Raw genomic sequence first — 16,925 nt, forward strand, 5'->3', positions numbered from 1 at the left:
AGTCTTTGAATCATTCTTTATTGTAGTTTGAAAATGTACAGTGAATGTGGAATAGTTTCAGGGGAAGTCCAGACTGACCTGGAAAAAGCAAATAGGTAGGGGTTAGGGATCCAATTTTAGCACTTCATTCCATCATCCCCACCCTAGGTTGCATCAGACCTTAGATTCTCATCAAATATCAGTGAGAGAGTTCAATTAAGGATGTGGTCATCATTTGTGGATTGTACCCATGCAGTACCCTCATTCTTCACTCAGTCTTACCTTTAGCTGTCCCCATGATTCCAAACTGCACAAACCCTAGGAGAGAGGGACAAGTGCATTGACAACAGTCCAAACAAAATTTTAGTCTTTACCTTTTGCATAGTAACCTCAGAATAAAAAAAGGAACGTTTTATAGGTGAAATCAGTCTCTTTCATTTGGCAGAATCTTATCATCATTGGTTATCAAGTTACAACAAGCAGAAGGTGGAATCAGACATCTTACCTGATTGTGAATGTCCAGGGCACATCCCCTGGAAAAAAAAAGCATGGGGGCATTGTTTTAGAAGTCTAAAATTGGGCATGGAGAGGCACTTAAACGATTCCCCAGCTCAGAATTTTATACAACAAAGTAACCTCAGCATAGTTTATTGGGTGAAAACTGTGCATTTCATTAGGCAAAATCATCAACATCACCAGTTACCTCCCCAGTGACTTACTTTAAACTGATGCTTAAAAAGTCCTGAAAGTCTTCATCCTGAAAACCATTAAAGCAAGATGAAAGTACCATCTTGGAAAGTCATTCAAAAGCATGCTATTCCTCCCACTAGCTGCCCCATTGCAAACACTTTATTTTCTGATTTACTTACTCCCATTAAATCACCACTGCCCTGCATTCCCTCTACATCTATTTTCTCCATTAGACTGGGGTAGGCTCTGAGGACAATGTTTTGCCCCTAAAGCCTTTAGTAAACCCTGATTTTTAGTTCACAGAAAGCCAGATACATCAGATAGGAGCGAAAGACAAAAATGAGAGTTCATCACTTTTCATCTGCTGAACTATGTTATCATCATTGTATCGGCTTAAACATTTGAGACTACCAAAAAAGCTACCTTTGAATGCTAGCTGGTTAGGGGCTCCTGCTTCAGTGGGCATAAGCCTCTTCACCTGTAGAAAGATACTGAATTTTAGCTGTGGCTTCAAAGATACACTTGTCTTAAATGTATGTTTCTGTACTGTTTCAGTATAAAAACTGGCTTCATTCTCTTCAGAGAGATTCCCATTGATTTTAACAAATCATCATGAACAGCACAGTTACAATAGTGATACACATGGATCCAAATGCCACAACCCATTAAGGCAACATTTAGTGTGAGCTGTTTTATGGTATTTGTTCAAGCGCTGGGGTAGATACAAGCTAATCAGGTTGTGCACAGTCCACGTCTCACATGGGGGTGCTCAGTCAGTCTCCATTTTAAGACACTTGCCACATAGCAAGTAAGTGGCAAGATAGGCAAGGGTCAAGAATAGAATCTAGGTGCTTCTACATTACAAGCACATGCTGCTTGTCAATCCCACTATGCTGTTCAAACATACATCAAACTTACTTTTAAAGTCACTTGCTGGAATTTCCACGCTTCTGACTAAAAAATTAAAAAAGGACATGTGTTTTAGGAGCAAATTGTTACAACTTCAAAAAAGAAAAACCCCAAGCCATCAACCACTGCACTCACAGCACTCAACAAAGCCTCAGCGTTTCAAGTATTCAGAAATCTCTTCTGTCCACTACTCTTATCATTTAAAGTCATCACTGGCTTTGCATATTTAGAGTTGCTACGCAGGCAACCTCCCACCCACCTTTGGATCAAACTGAAATCCCCCCCCGCCAAATCAGTAACTTCTATGTACATTCTAGAACCTCACTGGCTTAGAGAATTAAACATTTCAAAGTTGGCACTGAAATTAAGCCCAACTCCAATAACACTTGCTAAATTTGGAACACAGCTCAGTGTGATGGACCTTGTGATCTTGTGAAGTTGGTTTGATACTAACCTCAAGCTCTGAGGAGACTCACAATGGCACATGCTGTTCTGATATTCAGTTAGCATCCAAGTTCACCTAGAAGAGTGTTACTTGCATTAGAATTTGCAATTCCAGTCAAGGGCTGTGTCATTTCTTTTCCACCCCTCCTGGAGGTGGCACAGGGTCTTTCAGAAGCAAGCTTGTCTACATAGACTTTCAGGTCAGACATTTGAAGACATCATTGTAAACCCTGTTTCAAAATAACTTCCCTTAAATTGAAGCTTCTGGACTTCCTAAAATAATCTGCTCCACATTACAGACTAGAAAGGAACATGTCTATCAACATTGGAGGAGAGCTAGTCTTTCACTGCAACATCTCCCCATGTATGGGCATAAAATGACAGAAACCTACCCTTGATTCATACTTACCACTGCTAGATGTATCCAAGTGCCAGTTATTGCCTAGGAAGAGGGAAAGCAAATTCTTGAAAAAGCTGTAAGTGGTTATCCAAGCCCCAGAAAAGCAATGCCTGAGATCAGGTAGAGCTAATAAGACCATCATGATTGAATCAGTCTTTGCAGCATCATCATACAGGCTATTTCAGGGCTTTAGAGACAAATATGTCTCAAAGTGAAGGTAAGGGCTCAGCCCAAGTACAAACCCCATTTTCCAACTAACCTTTGATGAGATCCATTTCCCAGTTGACAGCAGAAATGCCCCAAATGAAGTTACGACAGAGCAGTCTCTTCAAGAATGCTTTCCACTCCTGTGGAGTAATATGTTGTTACCCTCTAATAGATCGCAATAGCAGTACAATATGGGAGATGTGGTTTACAGTGGCGAACACATCAGATAGAAGCGAAAGATTTTTGACTGCTCATCATAGAGGTCTGTTGAACTTTGGTATCATCACAGAAAACACCAAGACTTTAGCCTCATTCACATCACCCTTTCCAAGCTCAACCATTTCTCCTAATCACCATTCCTTGTGTCAACCATGTATTAAGCCATATACCCCAAACACTCAACCCAACCTCACAATACACAATAAAATACCCTTGAATTCTATTTCCCCTACCCCTAACGTATCCCCATTAGACTGCAAGGTCCTCGTAGGCAGATTGTGTCTAGCAACTTCTTGGATATTTTCCCCCAACCACTTAACATCACGCTCTGCACGGTAAGCACTCAAATACTATTGACTGATTCAAGCATTAGTCTATTTCAAACCAGTACTCATTTTTAAGCTACTGAAATAGAGGGAGCTCTTCTGTGGCATATTCAAGTGACCAGTTAAGAAGCTTTATTAGCCTTACCTTACCTTTTATTTAGGTGGTGTCACCCCACTCCCTAGAATAAAGAAAATAAAGGTCAGCCCTTCTTAACAAGCCACCAAGAGAATGATTTGGGGGATTGCCAGATACATCAGATTATGTGGTATATTTCGTCACTGTTCCATCTGCTGAACTATGCAAGCATCACTGTATCGGCTTTCATTGGCCCACTACCAAGAACTGGTACCCCCCCACTGTTATGTCCCTTAGCATCTTGGCATGTGATTACAACTGCACATTATGATAGCTCACCTGATCTTTGGCCACGGTGACCAAGGAGCACTTCTTTGAAGTGGTCTAGGGAAGAAATAAAGCATTAAGTGTAATGCCTTCTAACACCCATCCCCAATGGCCAAGTTTAAAGTGCCTCAGTATCAAAATGGTGGTAATAGCTCTCGTCATTCTCATGGTCAAGAGTAGCAAATAAAGAGTCATCATTGCGGCACTCATGTCCAAGTGGCTTTTCACAGTTAAAAGGTCCACCCAATTAAAGCATCTGAGATGTCCTGTGGACACTTTATCCCATTCTGTATTAAAGAGGAAAAAGTTACCTTGCTAAAGAGTGATGTCCCCTCCATTTCTCTGGACCTAAGATCTAGAAGACAAGGAATAAGCTCAAGATCTCAACGTACCACCCAGGAATCTGGCTTCTTCAAATCACAAAGCCTCAGTAGTCAGTTGTCAGAAATCACATCTGTCCACTACTCTTATACTTAAAACCATCATAGGCTTGTCTGCCTCGTTTATTAATTCATGTATGGGAAAATTCAGATTTCCCTTCCTAACTGGGTCAACACCCCCAGTCTGCTAATCAGACTCACTAGGGCATTCTAGGATTGTGATCAATAGCACATACCTGATGGTTGATACCACTGGACGTGTCACTTCATCCCAGCTTGTACCTGAGGTAAAAAAAAAAATTGAATTAGGCTTGAACCAATGCTACTTTTTCGAGTGTCAAGGAGCAAATACTCGAATTTCCATCCCTTGCCTCTAGCGCTGCTGACCAAATAAAAGACCCTAGGATTAGCCCGTCTCCTGTTGGCCAAAACCAGATCCCGCATGAACCTACCCTCAATCTAGAATATATGCTCATTGTGGGCAGGGTGCCTATACTGTTACATTGTACTCTCCCAAAGCGCTTAGTACAGTGCTCTGTACACAGTAGGCGTTCAATGAATACGATTTACTGATAATCGGGCAAGGGCCTCAGTGGGCCTTAAACCCGTCGCCTTCCCGCCATGTGCTCCTGCATGAGGGCGAGGAAGGCTTTCCTTCCCTTTGTGAGGATGGGCTCACACACCCTACGCTTGGTAGCCCAAAACTCCCCAGCCTACCCACCCCAAGGCCCCCAAAATGTTCTGTCCAAGCCCCGACTCAGCTGTGTTGGCATTCATCAGCTTTCTCAGATGTCCCTACCAACACTTGTTTTCATCACAGGTAAGGGCAGGACTTGCGTGGCTCGGTGGCAAGAGCCCGGGCTGGGGCGTCGGAGGTCGTGGATTCTAATCCCAACTCCGCCATTTATCAGCTGTGTGGCTTTGGGCCAGTCTGGGCCTCGCTTCCCTCATCTGTAAAACGGGGATTGAGACTGGGAGCCCCACGTGGGACAACCTGCTTCTCCTGTATCCACCCCAGCGCTTGATACCCGGGAAAAGGTTCATGAGCACCACCATCACCCTCAGCGACCTCATCTGTAAAATGGGCATTAAGAGTGGGAGCTCCACGTGGGACCTGATCACTTTGGATCCTCCCCAGCGCTTACAATAGCCATTTGCACGTAGTAAACGCTTAATAAATGCCGTCATTATGATCACCCCGGGCCGCCCTCGTCGAAATCGATTACACCGAAGGCAGGCCTTGGGGGACGGTGTGCTGGGAGGGCAAGACGCGCGGCCTGACCTCCCGCTAGTCCTCATCCTCCCCGGCCCGAGGTGGGGATGAAGACCGTGAGCCCCACATGGGACCACCTCATCACCCTGCATCCCCCCCAGCGCTCAGAGCAGTGCTTGGCACATCGTAAGCGCTTCACAAAGGCCAGCATTATCATTCCTGATAGGAAGAATGGGAAGCAGCGTGGCTCAGTGGAAAGAGCCAGGGGTTGGGAGTCAGAGGTCATGAGTTCGACTCCCGGCTCTGCCACTTAGCTGTGTGACTGTGGGCAAGTCACTTCACTTCTCTGGGCCTCAGTGACCTCATCTGTAAAAGGGGGATTAACCGTGAGCCTCACGTGGGACAACCTGATTACCCTGTATCTACCCCAGCGCTTAGAACAGTGCTCTGCACATAGTAAGCGCTTAACAAATACCAATATTATTCCTATTCTACCCGTCGCCGTCCGCGGGCTACCACCCGACATCCATCACACCGACCCCTTCCCCGCATGGAGACGCGCTGACGGCCCAAGGCCGCAGGGCCTCCACAAAGGTCACTCACCCAGATGGAAGACAAAGGCTGCAGGCGACTCCGAAAGAACGAGATGGCGCTCGGCCACCTGTTTTTATAGCCTCCCTTGACGTCACTGCGCAGCCGCACTGAAGCGGCCCCGCCCTTCGGCTGTTTTCGGCCGTTTTCGGCCGTTTTCGGCCGTCTTCGGCCGTCTTCGGGCTTCCTCGGGGCTCCTTCAGGCTCCGCCCCCGGCGGGGCGGGGCGGGGCGGGGCGGGGGGCCGGGAGGGGGCGCTGGCGCGCGGCGGTCACGTGAGGCGCCGGGCGTCGGGGCCCGGGCGCGGAAAGGGGAAGCGGGCGATGGGGGGAGGGGGAGGGGGAGGGGGAGGGAGGGGTGGAGGAGGGGGCGGTGGAAGGGGGAGGGATTTCCTTCCGGCAGGTCGCCCGCTCCAGGGAAGGGGGCGGGGGGATTCACTTCCGGGACGGTGTTCCGGCCCATTCCGGCCCGTTGCCACCCCCGGAGGTAGGTACCGCTCAGCGGCGGGGTCCTGGGCCCCGCCCCGATCCGGGGACCCCTTCCCCTCCCCTCCCCCCCCCCGACTGGGGCCCCTCCCTCAGTTTCCCCCCCATCCCCCAGGACTGTCCCCCCTCCCCCCCAGTGCCCTCCTTTCCTGGGCAACGCCCCCTTCCCAACCCCTTCCCCCTGGCACCCTGCCCCGCACCCCCTCTTTGGATCCACCCCTTGCCCCCGGGGGGCAACCCAACCCACCCCCCAACCCCCACGCCTTCCTCTCCATGCACGCACCTTCACCCCTCCAGCCTGGGCAGGGTCCTTCCCCGTGCTCAGAAACGCCCCCCCCCCCCCCAACTCTCCCACACCCACCAGTACCAACGACAGACTTGTCACCGGTGGATCGATCCCTCCTCACACGGGAGTTGCTGGAAAGATCAATTCAACAGAATCAAGCCCCCCCTCCCCCCCCCCAAAAAAGAAGGGCGGCGGTGTAGGATCCAAAATAAACATCAGAATTATTATGGCATCGACAAAGGCTCTCGGGGGATTAAAAGTTTCAAAACAAACACAAATAAGGCTTTGGAAAAGAAAAAAAAAGGTCAGATGGGATAAAAGTTGGTGCTTGAAAGCAGTAAACATTTCCCCGTTTTGCCATCAATTGATAGCTGTTAATTAGTGGGGCGGGATCCTTTGAGTTGTCACGAAGTTCCTAAACTGCCGGTGTCCTGTCGATATTCAGATTAGTAAAGAGACACACACCCTCTTCAGACCGGTGGGGTGAAACCCTCTTTCACCACTATTGAAGACCGTGGGTACAGTTCCTGTCTCGGCTTTTATCCCCCATGTTGACAATGTAACTTTTTTGACATCTGATCGAGATTTTTTTGGGGTTTTCGTGATCTGGAAGACTTGGCCCGGCTCAACCTCAATCGAGCCCTTAATAAATTCCACAGGTTTGAGGCCTGGTAATGAGCCACGCTGCTCTCTTGCCACCGAGGGAGAACTGCCGAGCCGCGTTCAGCGTTTTCAGAGCCTCCGGCGCTTTTCCTAAATTGGAGTCTGCCATTGTCTTTAGCCTAAATTTCTAGACCCTAGCTGGCTTGGCTTGGGAAAACTGAATTATCCTCATAAAGTCTTAGTCACCCTATAAAAGATGTAATTGAGCAAGAGGTTTGCCAGGGAGTAGCCAGAGATGAACCACGGATGAAAGTGCTAATCCGCTCTACCCCTTTCGGAGATCACTTCTACCCCACGTTTCTCCTGCCTGGCAAAATGGTTGGATATCCTCTGTGGCAGGTGAACTGGGCTAAATGCCTGAGTCTCGCTTCCTCTTTTATCTCTACTGGAAAATTCTTCTTCACTCTTGCATCAGATTCAAGGCAGCTTGGAAGGTCTAAGCAGGTAGTTTAGTTATAGGCCTTCTAGGAATCTGAAGTGTCCCTTGCAAATTTGACCCTGACCAGTGGAGAGGGTTTGGACAAACCACCTGTTGGGCCCTCTGTTTCAACGTCTAGGAATGAAGAAGTCACCGCTCCCTTAGTAAACCTCTCAAAGTGACCCAAGGAGGATTTCCAGATCCCGTGGAGAGGACCCGTCGGGACCCGGTTAGGATTTACACTGATCGCTCTTTTTTCTTCTTCGAGCAGGGTTGAACTCCTGAACCACCGGGCCCAGCCATGGAGAAAGGTGGAAATATACAACTGGAGATCCCCGACTTCAGCAACTCGGTCCTGAGCCACCTCAACCAGCTGCGCATGCAGGGCCGCCTCTGCGACATCGTGGTCAATGTGCAAGGACAGGCCTTCCGGGCTCACAAAGTGGTGCTGGCCGCCAGCTCCCCCTACTTCCGGGACCACATGTCCTTGAACGAGATGAGCACCGTCTCCATTTCGGTCATCAAGAACCCCACGGTTTTCGAGCAGCTCCTGTCCTTCTGTTACACCGGGCGCATCTGTCTGCAGCTAGCCGATATCATCAGCTACCTGACGGCGGCCAGCTTCCTGCAGATGCAGCACATCATAGACAAGTGCACGCAGATCCTGGAGGGCATTCACTTTAAAATTAACGTGGCGGAGGTGGAAGCGGAGTTGGGCCAGACGAGGACAAAGCATCAGGAGAGACCCCCGGAGTCTCACAGGGTGACACCGAACCTAAACCGCTCCCTCAGCCCCCGCCACAACACGCCAAAGGCGAGCCGGAGGGGCCAGGTGAGCACAGTGTTGGACATCCGGGAGCTCAGTCCCCCTGAGGAGTCCACCAGCCCCCAGATAATCGAGCAGAGCTCCGACGCGGAGGGCAGGGAGCCCATCCTGCGGATTAACCGAGCGGGACAGTGGTACGTGGAGACCGGGGTGCCGGATCGCGGGGGCCGGAGCGACGACGAGGTCCGCGTTCTGGGAGGGGTGCGGATCAAAACGGAGAACTTGGAAGAGTGGCTCGGGACTGAGAATCAGCCCTCGGGGGAAGACGGGAGCAGCGCCGAGGAGGTCACGGCCATGGTCATCGACACGACGGCCCACGGTTCAGTGGGTCAGGAGAGTTACCCTCTGGGGTCTTCGGGAGCCAAGGTGGCCCGGCCAACGAGCAGTGAAATCGACAGGTAAGATGGCGGCCTTTCCCCCTGTCTCATCCGCTGCGAGGGCATCGTCCAAGTTGGCCACCCTAGAGAGCTCTTCCCGTCCCGTATGTAGGCAAAATAAACATCGACTGCGTGGAGATTTTTCTTCTTATTATTTTTTGAAACCAGAAGGTTCCACTTCCTCTAGTGTCATAGGTTCTACTGTACTGTATGTTCTCCCTTGAAAAATCCAAGTAGCACATCCAGCCACCCTACACTAAGTAATTGTCAGGCAGGACTTCCTGAGGATTCAAGGCAGGGAACCAGTCACCAGCCGAAACGGGGCAACATTTCCCTTCCTTGCTGTGTCGTCCCCAGGAGGAGAGTTTTTGTGGGGGGTTCATTTTCCTCTGAGGTATTTCAAAGGCAGTGCTTAAGGCCAGCTCCTGAACTAGATATTGACTTGGATTCTAGGGATTCCTAGGCTAAGGGATTCCTAAGAGCAAAGGTAATTGGAATTCAGAAGTCAGTTTTTGCAACCGTTCTTTTTTAATTTTTTTCTAAACCTAGCATTTAAGAACATTTTCCCAACTGTACCTAGCTCTTATGGTAGACTCAATTAGCCCTGGGCTTAAAAATTCCCTTATTCTGAGACCAGTTCTCTCCTCTGCTTATCGCAGATAATGGATCTCAAAACTATTTGGGAGCAGAGACCATTTTGGCAAGACAAAAGTACCTGCTTACCTCGTCCACTTCCAGTTACCACTAACATACCAACCACCATGCTCAAACAAAGTCTCCTCCCTGAATTTTCCCACCTCTTGTCACAGCTTTGATCCCCTCACTCCTCTTGCCTTTCTTTCTTCCTTTTTGTCAGAACTTTTGTATAGCTCTGAAAATCTTGGGAAAGTATTTCTAGTTTTTTGTCACCATAACTTGCACTTTTAATGTCCTTCAGGGGATATATGAAAGAATTGGTTAAAAAAAAAAGTCCCATCATTTTTACCAGCTATGGTTTCTCAACATGTTTTCTTTGTCTTCAGGCATAATTGCGTTCTTGCATATTGGCCTGTCTCCCCCCTTATATTGTAAACTACTTGAAGGCAGGTACCATGTCACCTTCTTTTGTAATTTCCCAACATTAACTAAATCCAATCCCTTCAGACTCCTCAAAACTCTCATGTTTATCTGTTTACTTGTTATTGATTTGACGCATTCACTGTCTTTTAGCCGGAGTTATTAGGTCTCTATGGAAAATTTGTCATTTGAGGCCTACTTTCTTCCTTGCTAGATCGTCAGCTCCCTAGAGAAGGGATTGCTTCCCTGAGCAGGGAACACACAGTGCTCAGCACACAAAAGGCACTCAATAGATGCTGCTGGTATGGTCACTAGTACAGATAAGTACCCATATCGGCAGTGATAACGTCAGGTTCCTCCTGTTGCTAAGTAGCCTACATGGATCCAGCCTTGTTTTAAACCCAAGGAGAGGGAAGTTGAAAAGCGGAATTTCCTATTGCAATTCTGTGTGGTTTGCCTTCCTGACAGCAGGTCTGGTTTGTATAGACGAAACAGTGGATCTGTGGGGTGAACTCTGTTGGGCAGGCCTCCTGATTGGCCGGGAGTTGGTGCGTAGCCCTCTCTGGCATACCCCACCGGGCTTGGCCTGGACTCTGGAAACTTCTGGAAGGTCACCTGGGGCAGCAGCGGAGAGTGGTGGCGGGAATGGAAGGTGGACAAGCTTAAAATGCCACCCGTCAGTAAAGACCGCTCATTGTCAGCCTGGTTTCGAGGACGGCGCTGGAGAAGGGCCTGGCGGCGGGGACAGCGCTCAGTTCCCTGGGCGCCTGCGGGAGCCTGGCACTGTTTAGAAATTGGCTCTGAAGGCTCTTTCAGCTGCTAAATTCCACTATATAAAATTCTGTGTTAGGGGTGGCTTCTCGCTACACTGTAGCACAGCAAAACAAGTGACTTCTCGAGTCCAATAGTGAGATACAGACCCAACACAGACCTGATCCCACATCTCCTGTGGGACCTTGGGCAAGTTGCTTAACTTCTCTGTGCTTCAGTTTCCTCATCTGTAGAATGGGAATGCAATCCTCTTCTCCCTCATACTTAAATTGTGAGTCCCATGAACAGGGACTATGTCTGAATCGATTATCTTGTATCTACCCCAGGACTTAGTGCGGTGTGGCACATAATGAGTGTTTCACAAGTTATGATTATTGATATGTGCCTCAGTACAGTGCTCTGCACACAGTAAGCGCTTAATAAATACGACTGAATGAATATGCAGATGAACCAGATCCTCTACCTTCATTCCTAAATGTGATCTTTTTGTTGGTGACTTTCCTGTTTAGTACCCCATAAAGATTATAAATTATATCTTCTCTTCATCTGCTCACATGACTTATCTAAGTGGATGATTCCGAAATCTCTCTCCCATCTAACCTGTGTGTAGTTCCACATTTCCTTTTGCCTTCAGAGCAGCTCAACTTGGATGCTCTGTCAGCACCTCAAACACAGTATGTCTAAAACAGAACTGCTCACCTTTCCCGCTAACCCTACCTCTCCATCTAAATTTTCCCTTCTCAGGCATTGTCCTAGAAGCCTTTGACCTCAGTGCCACTGTATCAGCCTCTTTGCTGGCTTTTACCCCTCCAAACCACTGCGCAGATCCATCCCCTTGAACCATTGCTCGGCACGCATTTCTTGTCCCCTAAAATCCTTCGGCTGGCTTCGTGTATCTGATAGGAATAAAATTCCTCACAGTCGAGTTTAAGGCTCTCCACCAGTCCATCCCTCTTTTCCTATCTGTTCTCTTTGCCAGCTCTTCCTCAACTCGCTCTCTTCAATCCGCCCACCCCTAACTCCACCACCTTTTCCTTGCTCTCGACTCTCCCACTTCCATCCCATCGCTCACGCTGTCATCCCCTAACTTAGAGTTCCCTCACACCCCAAATCTGATGGGCCTCTGCTCTCCCCACATTCAAGTCCGTCCTAAAATCTCACCTCTCCCAACAAGCCTTCCCCAGTTAGTTTCCGCTTCCCTGTTCCATGTGAGCCTGTCGGCCATCACTAACACTTTCCTCACCTACCCCAAGGAGCGAGGGCCAGCAAAAGGTCTCTTCTTCCCACATGAAACACTGGGAAGGTTGTGGCATTTTCTTATAGAGACCAGTTTGCCCGAACACTGAGCTCTCCAAGAACTATCTTCCTGCCACCACCCCCAGGATTGTTTTGCTTATGTCTCCAATGGTTGATGTTAATGGCTGCTGAATCGTAGTTTATATTTTTATCTGATATTGACTTTTATTCTGTTGGATGTCTGATTATTTTTCTAAAGTGTATCTGCCTCCCCTGTTTGGATTGTAATCCCTTTGAGTGGGAGGCCTTATCTTAATTGACCTTCAGTAATTACTCCAGCACTTTGTGAGATACTCATTGAATTGTAAATGCTTTCTAAATGGCAGTAATAATTATAAGTAATGTAGACACAAAAGCTGGGAAGTCATACTGCCAGGTAAGCTACTGAGTTTTGGCTCTTTCTCTCCTGGAATAAGGATGACATGCCAATGGACAGCAGAGTTCCCAGAGCTGTAGTAAAGTCCCTGCGTGGTTTAGAACAGGGGAGGGCCAAGGTGAGTCCCTGGGCCAGGTACATCAAGTGATTTAATCCAGCCTTTAGACTGGAAGCAGCCTGGCTCCAAACTGCCCTTAGCCACTCCTATCAGGTCCCGAGTCAGTCCCTGGGCCCCGGGACCACACCAAGACCCTGCACGGCGTGTTGGAGATACACACTGCCGTCTTGCTCCCCCAACCTCCCTAGTGGCTGGCTGGGAGGATTTTGCCCATTTCAAAATCCACTAACCGTCTGTGCTCTGGCCCAAATCACTGTCCACCCCACAGTGGAGAGCCCTGATAAACAAAGAGATGGGGGCCACTTACCCTGACTTCCTGGGATGGGTAGGGGTGGAATCAAAGAGACAGAAGTGTGGCAGCTGAAGGTGATGCTTAGGATCCAGCCTGAGCACCGCACTTTGCCCATCCCTGGTTTAGAACCTGCTCCAAAGCTAGGCAGGTTCTCACTGTGGAATTGGAGGGGTTGCATCCACTGGGAACTATTCTGGTTTGACTGGAGAGTCCTGGGGCCTCCTTAGCTGAATGAGGGCCCCCTTAGACTCAGAGCCCTGAGCAGCCTCCCTCTTTGCCCTGGAGACCCTTCTCGATTGAAGTAGCTGGTGTTTGGGCCTGGGAGTCAGAAGGTCTTAGGTTCTCATCCCGGTTCCACCACTTGTCTGCTGTGTGACCTTGGGCAAATCACTTCGCTTCTCTGTGCCTCAGTTACCTCATCTGTAAAAAGGGGATAAAGAATGTGAGCCCCGCGTGGGACAGCGACTTTGTCCAAGCCGATTTGCTTGTATCCTCCCCACCCAGCGCTTAGTACAGTGCCTGGCACATAGTAAGTGCTTAACAAATACCACAGTTATTGTTGTTCTCCCTCTCTCTTTAATTGTGAAGATAGTATCTGTGTCTACCCCTGCTTAACACTGATTAATCATTCTGTAAAGAGATAACCGCCCCCCCTTCAGAAGTACAGCCTCACCTACTCTGACAGCCCTTTTCCTGTTCCTCCGCCTGCAGATTTAGCCCTTCCGGCAGTGTTGTCACCCTGACCGATCGACACCGAGCCAGAAGTGAGTCTCCCGGGAGGATGGATGAGCCCAAGCAACCCAACTCTCAGGTAGGAAGGCAGAACTCAGGGATTTAGGGTTCCATTAGGGCTTTATGAATGAATTGCCCCAGAGGCAAAGCAGTCTTAAATTTCACTGGAGTAAATAGGCCGCTTGCTATTCTTTGTAAGAGCAAAAGAGCAGTGCTTTCTGTAGGAATTGGAAAGAAAAATGGGTCAGTGTCTGACGATACCAGTTACGGTGTTTCTCGGCCTTTTGCAGAGGGCAGATTTGGAATTCGGCAAAATGAAATGGATTTAGGGTTGCCTTCTGATTGTGGTACTGAAACCAGCCCTTGGGACGTGAAGGAGATACAGCAAAACCTGGGCTTGCAAGAACAGTCAAATGGTGATGGGAAGGAGGAGTGAGCGGCTGTAGTTTAGGAAGGGGAGGGATAGGTTCTTAGGTTGCCCTGGTCTCACTCCATGGATTAAGTGGAAAAGAGGTAAGACTTTTAAGACTGAGAGCTCCTGGATTGTAAGCTCCTTGGGGGCAGGGAACCATTGTAATCTCCCAAGCACTTAATACGTTGTTCTGCACAAAGTTAGGGCTTTATAAATAGATTGATTGAGGTGGAGTAACCAGGCTGGCCCTTGTTTCATTCAGTTGCTCTTTCCTGGGGAAGGGTCTGCGTGGCTGAAGGGAGGAGTGTATTTTCATGGCCCAGGGCCAACCAACCATGGCCACTAAATGCAATTAGGCTGCTCAGTGGACTGACAGCCTACTTCCCCAAATCCTGGGGAGGCTTTGGAATATTCCATTCCTGTCTTGGGGATTGGGCCGACACTCCCTGGTCCAGGGAACCCAAGGGAAGAATCAGGGTGTTCCCAGGCTGTATTCAATTCCAGAGGGCCCAGGTAGCTTGCAAAATCTCTCTGGGGGGGAGCAGGGAGCACTAGAAAGCCCCTCACCCATTGGCGGGTGAGGGGTGGGAGGGTGGTCTCCACCCTGGCAGCTTGCTACTGGACTTGGAGGATGAATAAATGGAGTAAGTCAGGGTGATGCAAAAGAGGGTGGAAGAAAGGAAAAGAAGGCTTAGGGAAGGCCTCTTGGAGGAGATGTGCCTTCACTAAGGCTTATCATCCCCAATTTCCTTAAATAGGATAAACTGATGTTTGAATTTCTACCACACACAAGAATAAGCAGTATGGTCTAGTGGATAGAGCACGGGCCTGGGAGTCAGAAGGACCTGGGTTCTAACCCTGGCTCTGCCGCTTGTTTGCTGTGCGGCCTTGGGTGAGTCACTGCACTTCTCTGTGCCTCGTTTACCTATTCTGTAAAATGGGGATTGAGACTCTTGAGTTCCGTGTGGGACACGGACCGTGTCCCACCTTCTTAGCTTGTATCTACCCTAGCGCTTAGTACAGTGCCTGGCACATAGTAAACTCTTAACAGATGCCATTTTTAAAAGTATACTGTACGAAGTGCCTGAGAAGTACAACGGAAGCTCAAGACACGTTCCCTGGCCAGTAGGAGTTGACACTTTAAGATGTAAACCTAATCCCAACCGCTTAGGTTCCCTCCTTCAATTGTCATCCCTTTCAAATGGCGGAGTCCCCCTTCTGGACTATGAGCCCGTTGTTGGGTAGGGATTGTCTCTATCTGTTGTGTACTTTCCAAGCGCTTAATACAGTGTTCTGCACCCAGTAAGCACTCAATAAATAGATTGAATCAATGAATGAATGAAAGGAAGCACCAAACCCGATTTTTCTAGCTGTCTGCCTTGACCCCCCACCGTGTCCTTTCTCGTGCCTCTCCCACGCCTAATCCAGGTGGAGGAGTCGGCGATGATCGGCGTGAGCGGCTACGTGGAGTACCTGCGGGAGCAGGAAGTGTCCGAGCGGTGGTTCCGCTACAACCCCCGCCTCACCTGCATCTACTGCGCCAAGTCCTTCAACCAGAAGGGCAGCCTGGACCGCCACATGCGCCTGCACATGGGGATCACGCCGTTCGTGTGCCGCATGTGCGGCAAGAAGTACACACGCAAGGATCAGCTGGAGTACCACATCCGCAAGCATACGGGCAACAAGCCCTTTCACTGCCACGTGTGCGGCAAGAGCTTCCCCTTTCAGGCCATCCTGAACCAGCACTTTCGCAAAAACCACCCCGGCTGCCTGCCCCTGGAGGGCCCACACAGCATCTCGCCCGAGACCACCGTCACATCCCGGGGCCAGGCAGAGGAAGAGTCGCCCCCGCAGGAAGAGACGGTGGCGCCGGGGGAGGCGGTCCAGGGCTCCGTGTCCACCACCGGGCCGGACTGAGCCGCGGCGGCGGAGGGGGAGGAACCTCTTCCCCTTTGGGCGGTCAGCAGCTGGCACTGGGGTCGCGGGCTGGTACTGCGTTTCACAAGATGCCACACCTCCGGACCGGACAAAACCCCCCAAGATGTTGCCAAAACCGAGAATGAACACCACCTGCTCCCCACAGCACTAAACGCCGTTCCCCTCGCCCGCCTCCCCTCCCACCCTCACCTCGGCGAGTAGTCGGCAAGCAAGTCAGCCTTCTGATTCAGGGATCAACAGCTTTGGTTTTTACTTTTTTGAAAACGACGCTTTTTCTAGAGAACAATTCAGGATCGACTGTCATTTTGTAACCAGTCACGTTTCCAGTCCGGCCCACCCACCGGTCCACGTTACCTCGGGGGCCGCCGGCTGGGCCGAGGAGCAATAGCACTCAGGCTTTTTCCGTCCTAACCAGCCGCCGGAGGGGAGGAGGAGCAGGTGAAAAAGGTGGGGGGTGGGGGAAGGGAGGCGGGGGGGTGGCGTTTTGGGGACGGTCTCTCCTCCCTCTCCTCTGCCGCTCCTTCCAGGTGATTTTCACAGTCCAGGAGGAAAGATGGGCCGGGGGGACCGCCCCTGCCCAAGGACATCAGTTCCTGTTGGTTTAGTTGGGCCGTTCTGAATCTCTTAAAAAACGTGATGGCGGCTTTGGCTATCCTGGGTCGGGGGCAGGGGGGTGGGCCCTCTCCCAGCAGGGGACGGAGGCCTGCTTGTTTCCCTGCAAGCAGACTTCTGAGGAGAGCAGCCTCCCAGTGGGCAACATTGCCTCACCCAAGCACCCCAGGATCTCGCAAATGAAATTCGCAGCTGTGAGATTTGCGTTAGACCCTTCAGAATCTGAGGAAATCGGGGCAGCGGCCGAGGTCGGGGCAGGGGAGGGAGAGGGCGGGGAGGGCCAAAGTCGAGTTTTTATTTTTGCCAAGATGGAATAGCACGGAGCCGAACTGCAACTTCCTGAGCGGTGTGTGCCCAGGGCAGTGCCCGGCACATCACTGAACATGAAGAAAAGGCTTCTGGGCCAGATGAATTGATGAGTTAGTGGCTGGTTTGACTGTAATCTCATCCAGCCCCTGTGCTCCTGGTTTTACGTAAGAGCAATATTGTACATCAGAAAATGTCACC

The 16,925-nt window shown here is 49.9% G+C and overlaps 1 protein-coding gene, 1 long non-coding RNA gene and 9 other non-coding genes across 12 annotated transcripts; 1 reads left to right on the plus strand and 10 right to left on the minus strand.

The window, feature by feature from the left end:
• Positions 1–2: 2 nt before the first annotated feature.
• Positions 3–5,919, minus strand: LOC103170510. 2 transcript variants are annotated; one of them, XR_486233.3, is made up of 14 exons: positions 5,774–5,913; positions 4,194–4,239; positions 3,889–3,932; positions 3,590–3,634; positions 3,325–3,353; positions 2,682–2,769; positions 2,432–2,464; positions 2,033–2,098; positions 1,588–1,623; positions 1,093–1,147; positions 699–736; positions 485–512; positions 262–297; positions 3–78 (listed from the first exon to the last, which is right to left on the minus strand). It is a non-coding gene; the product is annotated as an uncharacterized LOC103170510 (long non-coding RNA). The 2 variants fall into 2 exon arrangements; XR_005660899.1 differs by lacking the exon at positions 3,889–3,932 and having other exon boundaries at positions 5,774–5,919.
• LOC114817593 lies at positions 366–443 on the minus strand. The gene has a single exon (XR_003765455.1). It is a non-coding gene; the product is annotated as a small nucleolar RNA SNORD47 (small nucleolar RNA).
• Positions 978–1,061, minus strand: LOC114817596. The gene has a single exon (XR_003765458.1). It is a non-coding gene; the product is annotated as a small nucleolar RNA snR60/Z15/Z230/Z193/J17 (small nucleolar RNA).
• LOC114817588 lies at positions 1,214–1,291 on the minus strand. The gene has a single exon (XR_003765449.1). It is a non-coding gene; the product is annotated as a small nucleolar RNA SNORD79 (small nucleolar RNA).
• On the minus strand, positions 1,726–1,796 carry LOC114817585. Its single transcript, XR_003765448.1, has one exon. It is a non-coding gene; the product is annotated as a small nucleolar RNA SNORD75 (small nucleolar RNA).
• LOC114817582 lies at positions 2,187–2,249 on the minus strand. Its single transcript, XR_003765445.1, has one exon. It is a non-coding gene; the product is annotated as a small nucleolar RNA SNORD78 (small nucleolar RNA).
• On the minus strand, positions 2,537–2,598 carry LOC114817595. The gene has a single exon (XR_003765457.1). It is a non-coding gene; the product is annotated as a small nucleolar RNA SNORD44 (small nucleolar RNA).
• On the minus strand, positions 3,422–3,490 carry LOC114817581. Its single transcript, XR_003765444.1, has one exon. It is a non-coding gene; the product is annotated as a small nucleolar RNA SNORD77 (small nucleolar RNA).
• Positions 4,001–4,068, minus strand: LOC114817584. The gene has a single exon (XR_003765447.1). It is a non-coding gene; the product is annotated as a small nucleolar RNA SNORD75 (small nucleolar RNA).
• Positions 4,706–4,786, minus strand: LOC114817594. Its single transcript, XR_003765456.1, has one exon. It is a non-coding gene; the product is annotated as a small nucleolar RNA SNORD74 (small nucleolar RNA).
• Positions 5,920–6,178: 259 nt separating the features above from the next.
• On the plus strand, positions 6,179–16,250 carry ZBTB37 (zinc finger and BTB domain containing 37). The gene is made up of 4 exons (XM_029080410.1): positions 6,179–6,246; positions 7,884–8,836; positions 13,436–13,535; positions 15,297–16,250. The coding sequence occupies exons 2-4, from the start codon at positions 7,914–7,916 to the stop codon at positions 15,783–15,785; spliced, it is 1,512 nt and encodes a 503-aa protein (XP_028936243.1). The 5' UTR covers positions 6,179–6,246; positions 7,884–7,913; the 3' UTR covers positions 15,786–16,250.
• The last annotated feature ends 675 nt before the right edge of the window (positions 16,251–16,925 follow it).

Source organism: Ornithorhynchus anatinus, chromosome 16 (genome assembly GCF_004115215.2).
Source record: "Ornithorhynchus anatinus isolate Pmale09 chromosome 16, mOrnAna1.pri.v4, whole genome shotgun sequence".
NCBI lineage: Eukaryota > Metazoa > Chordata > Mammalia > Monotremata > Ornithorhynchidae > Ornithorhynchus > Ornithorhynchus anatinus.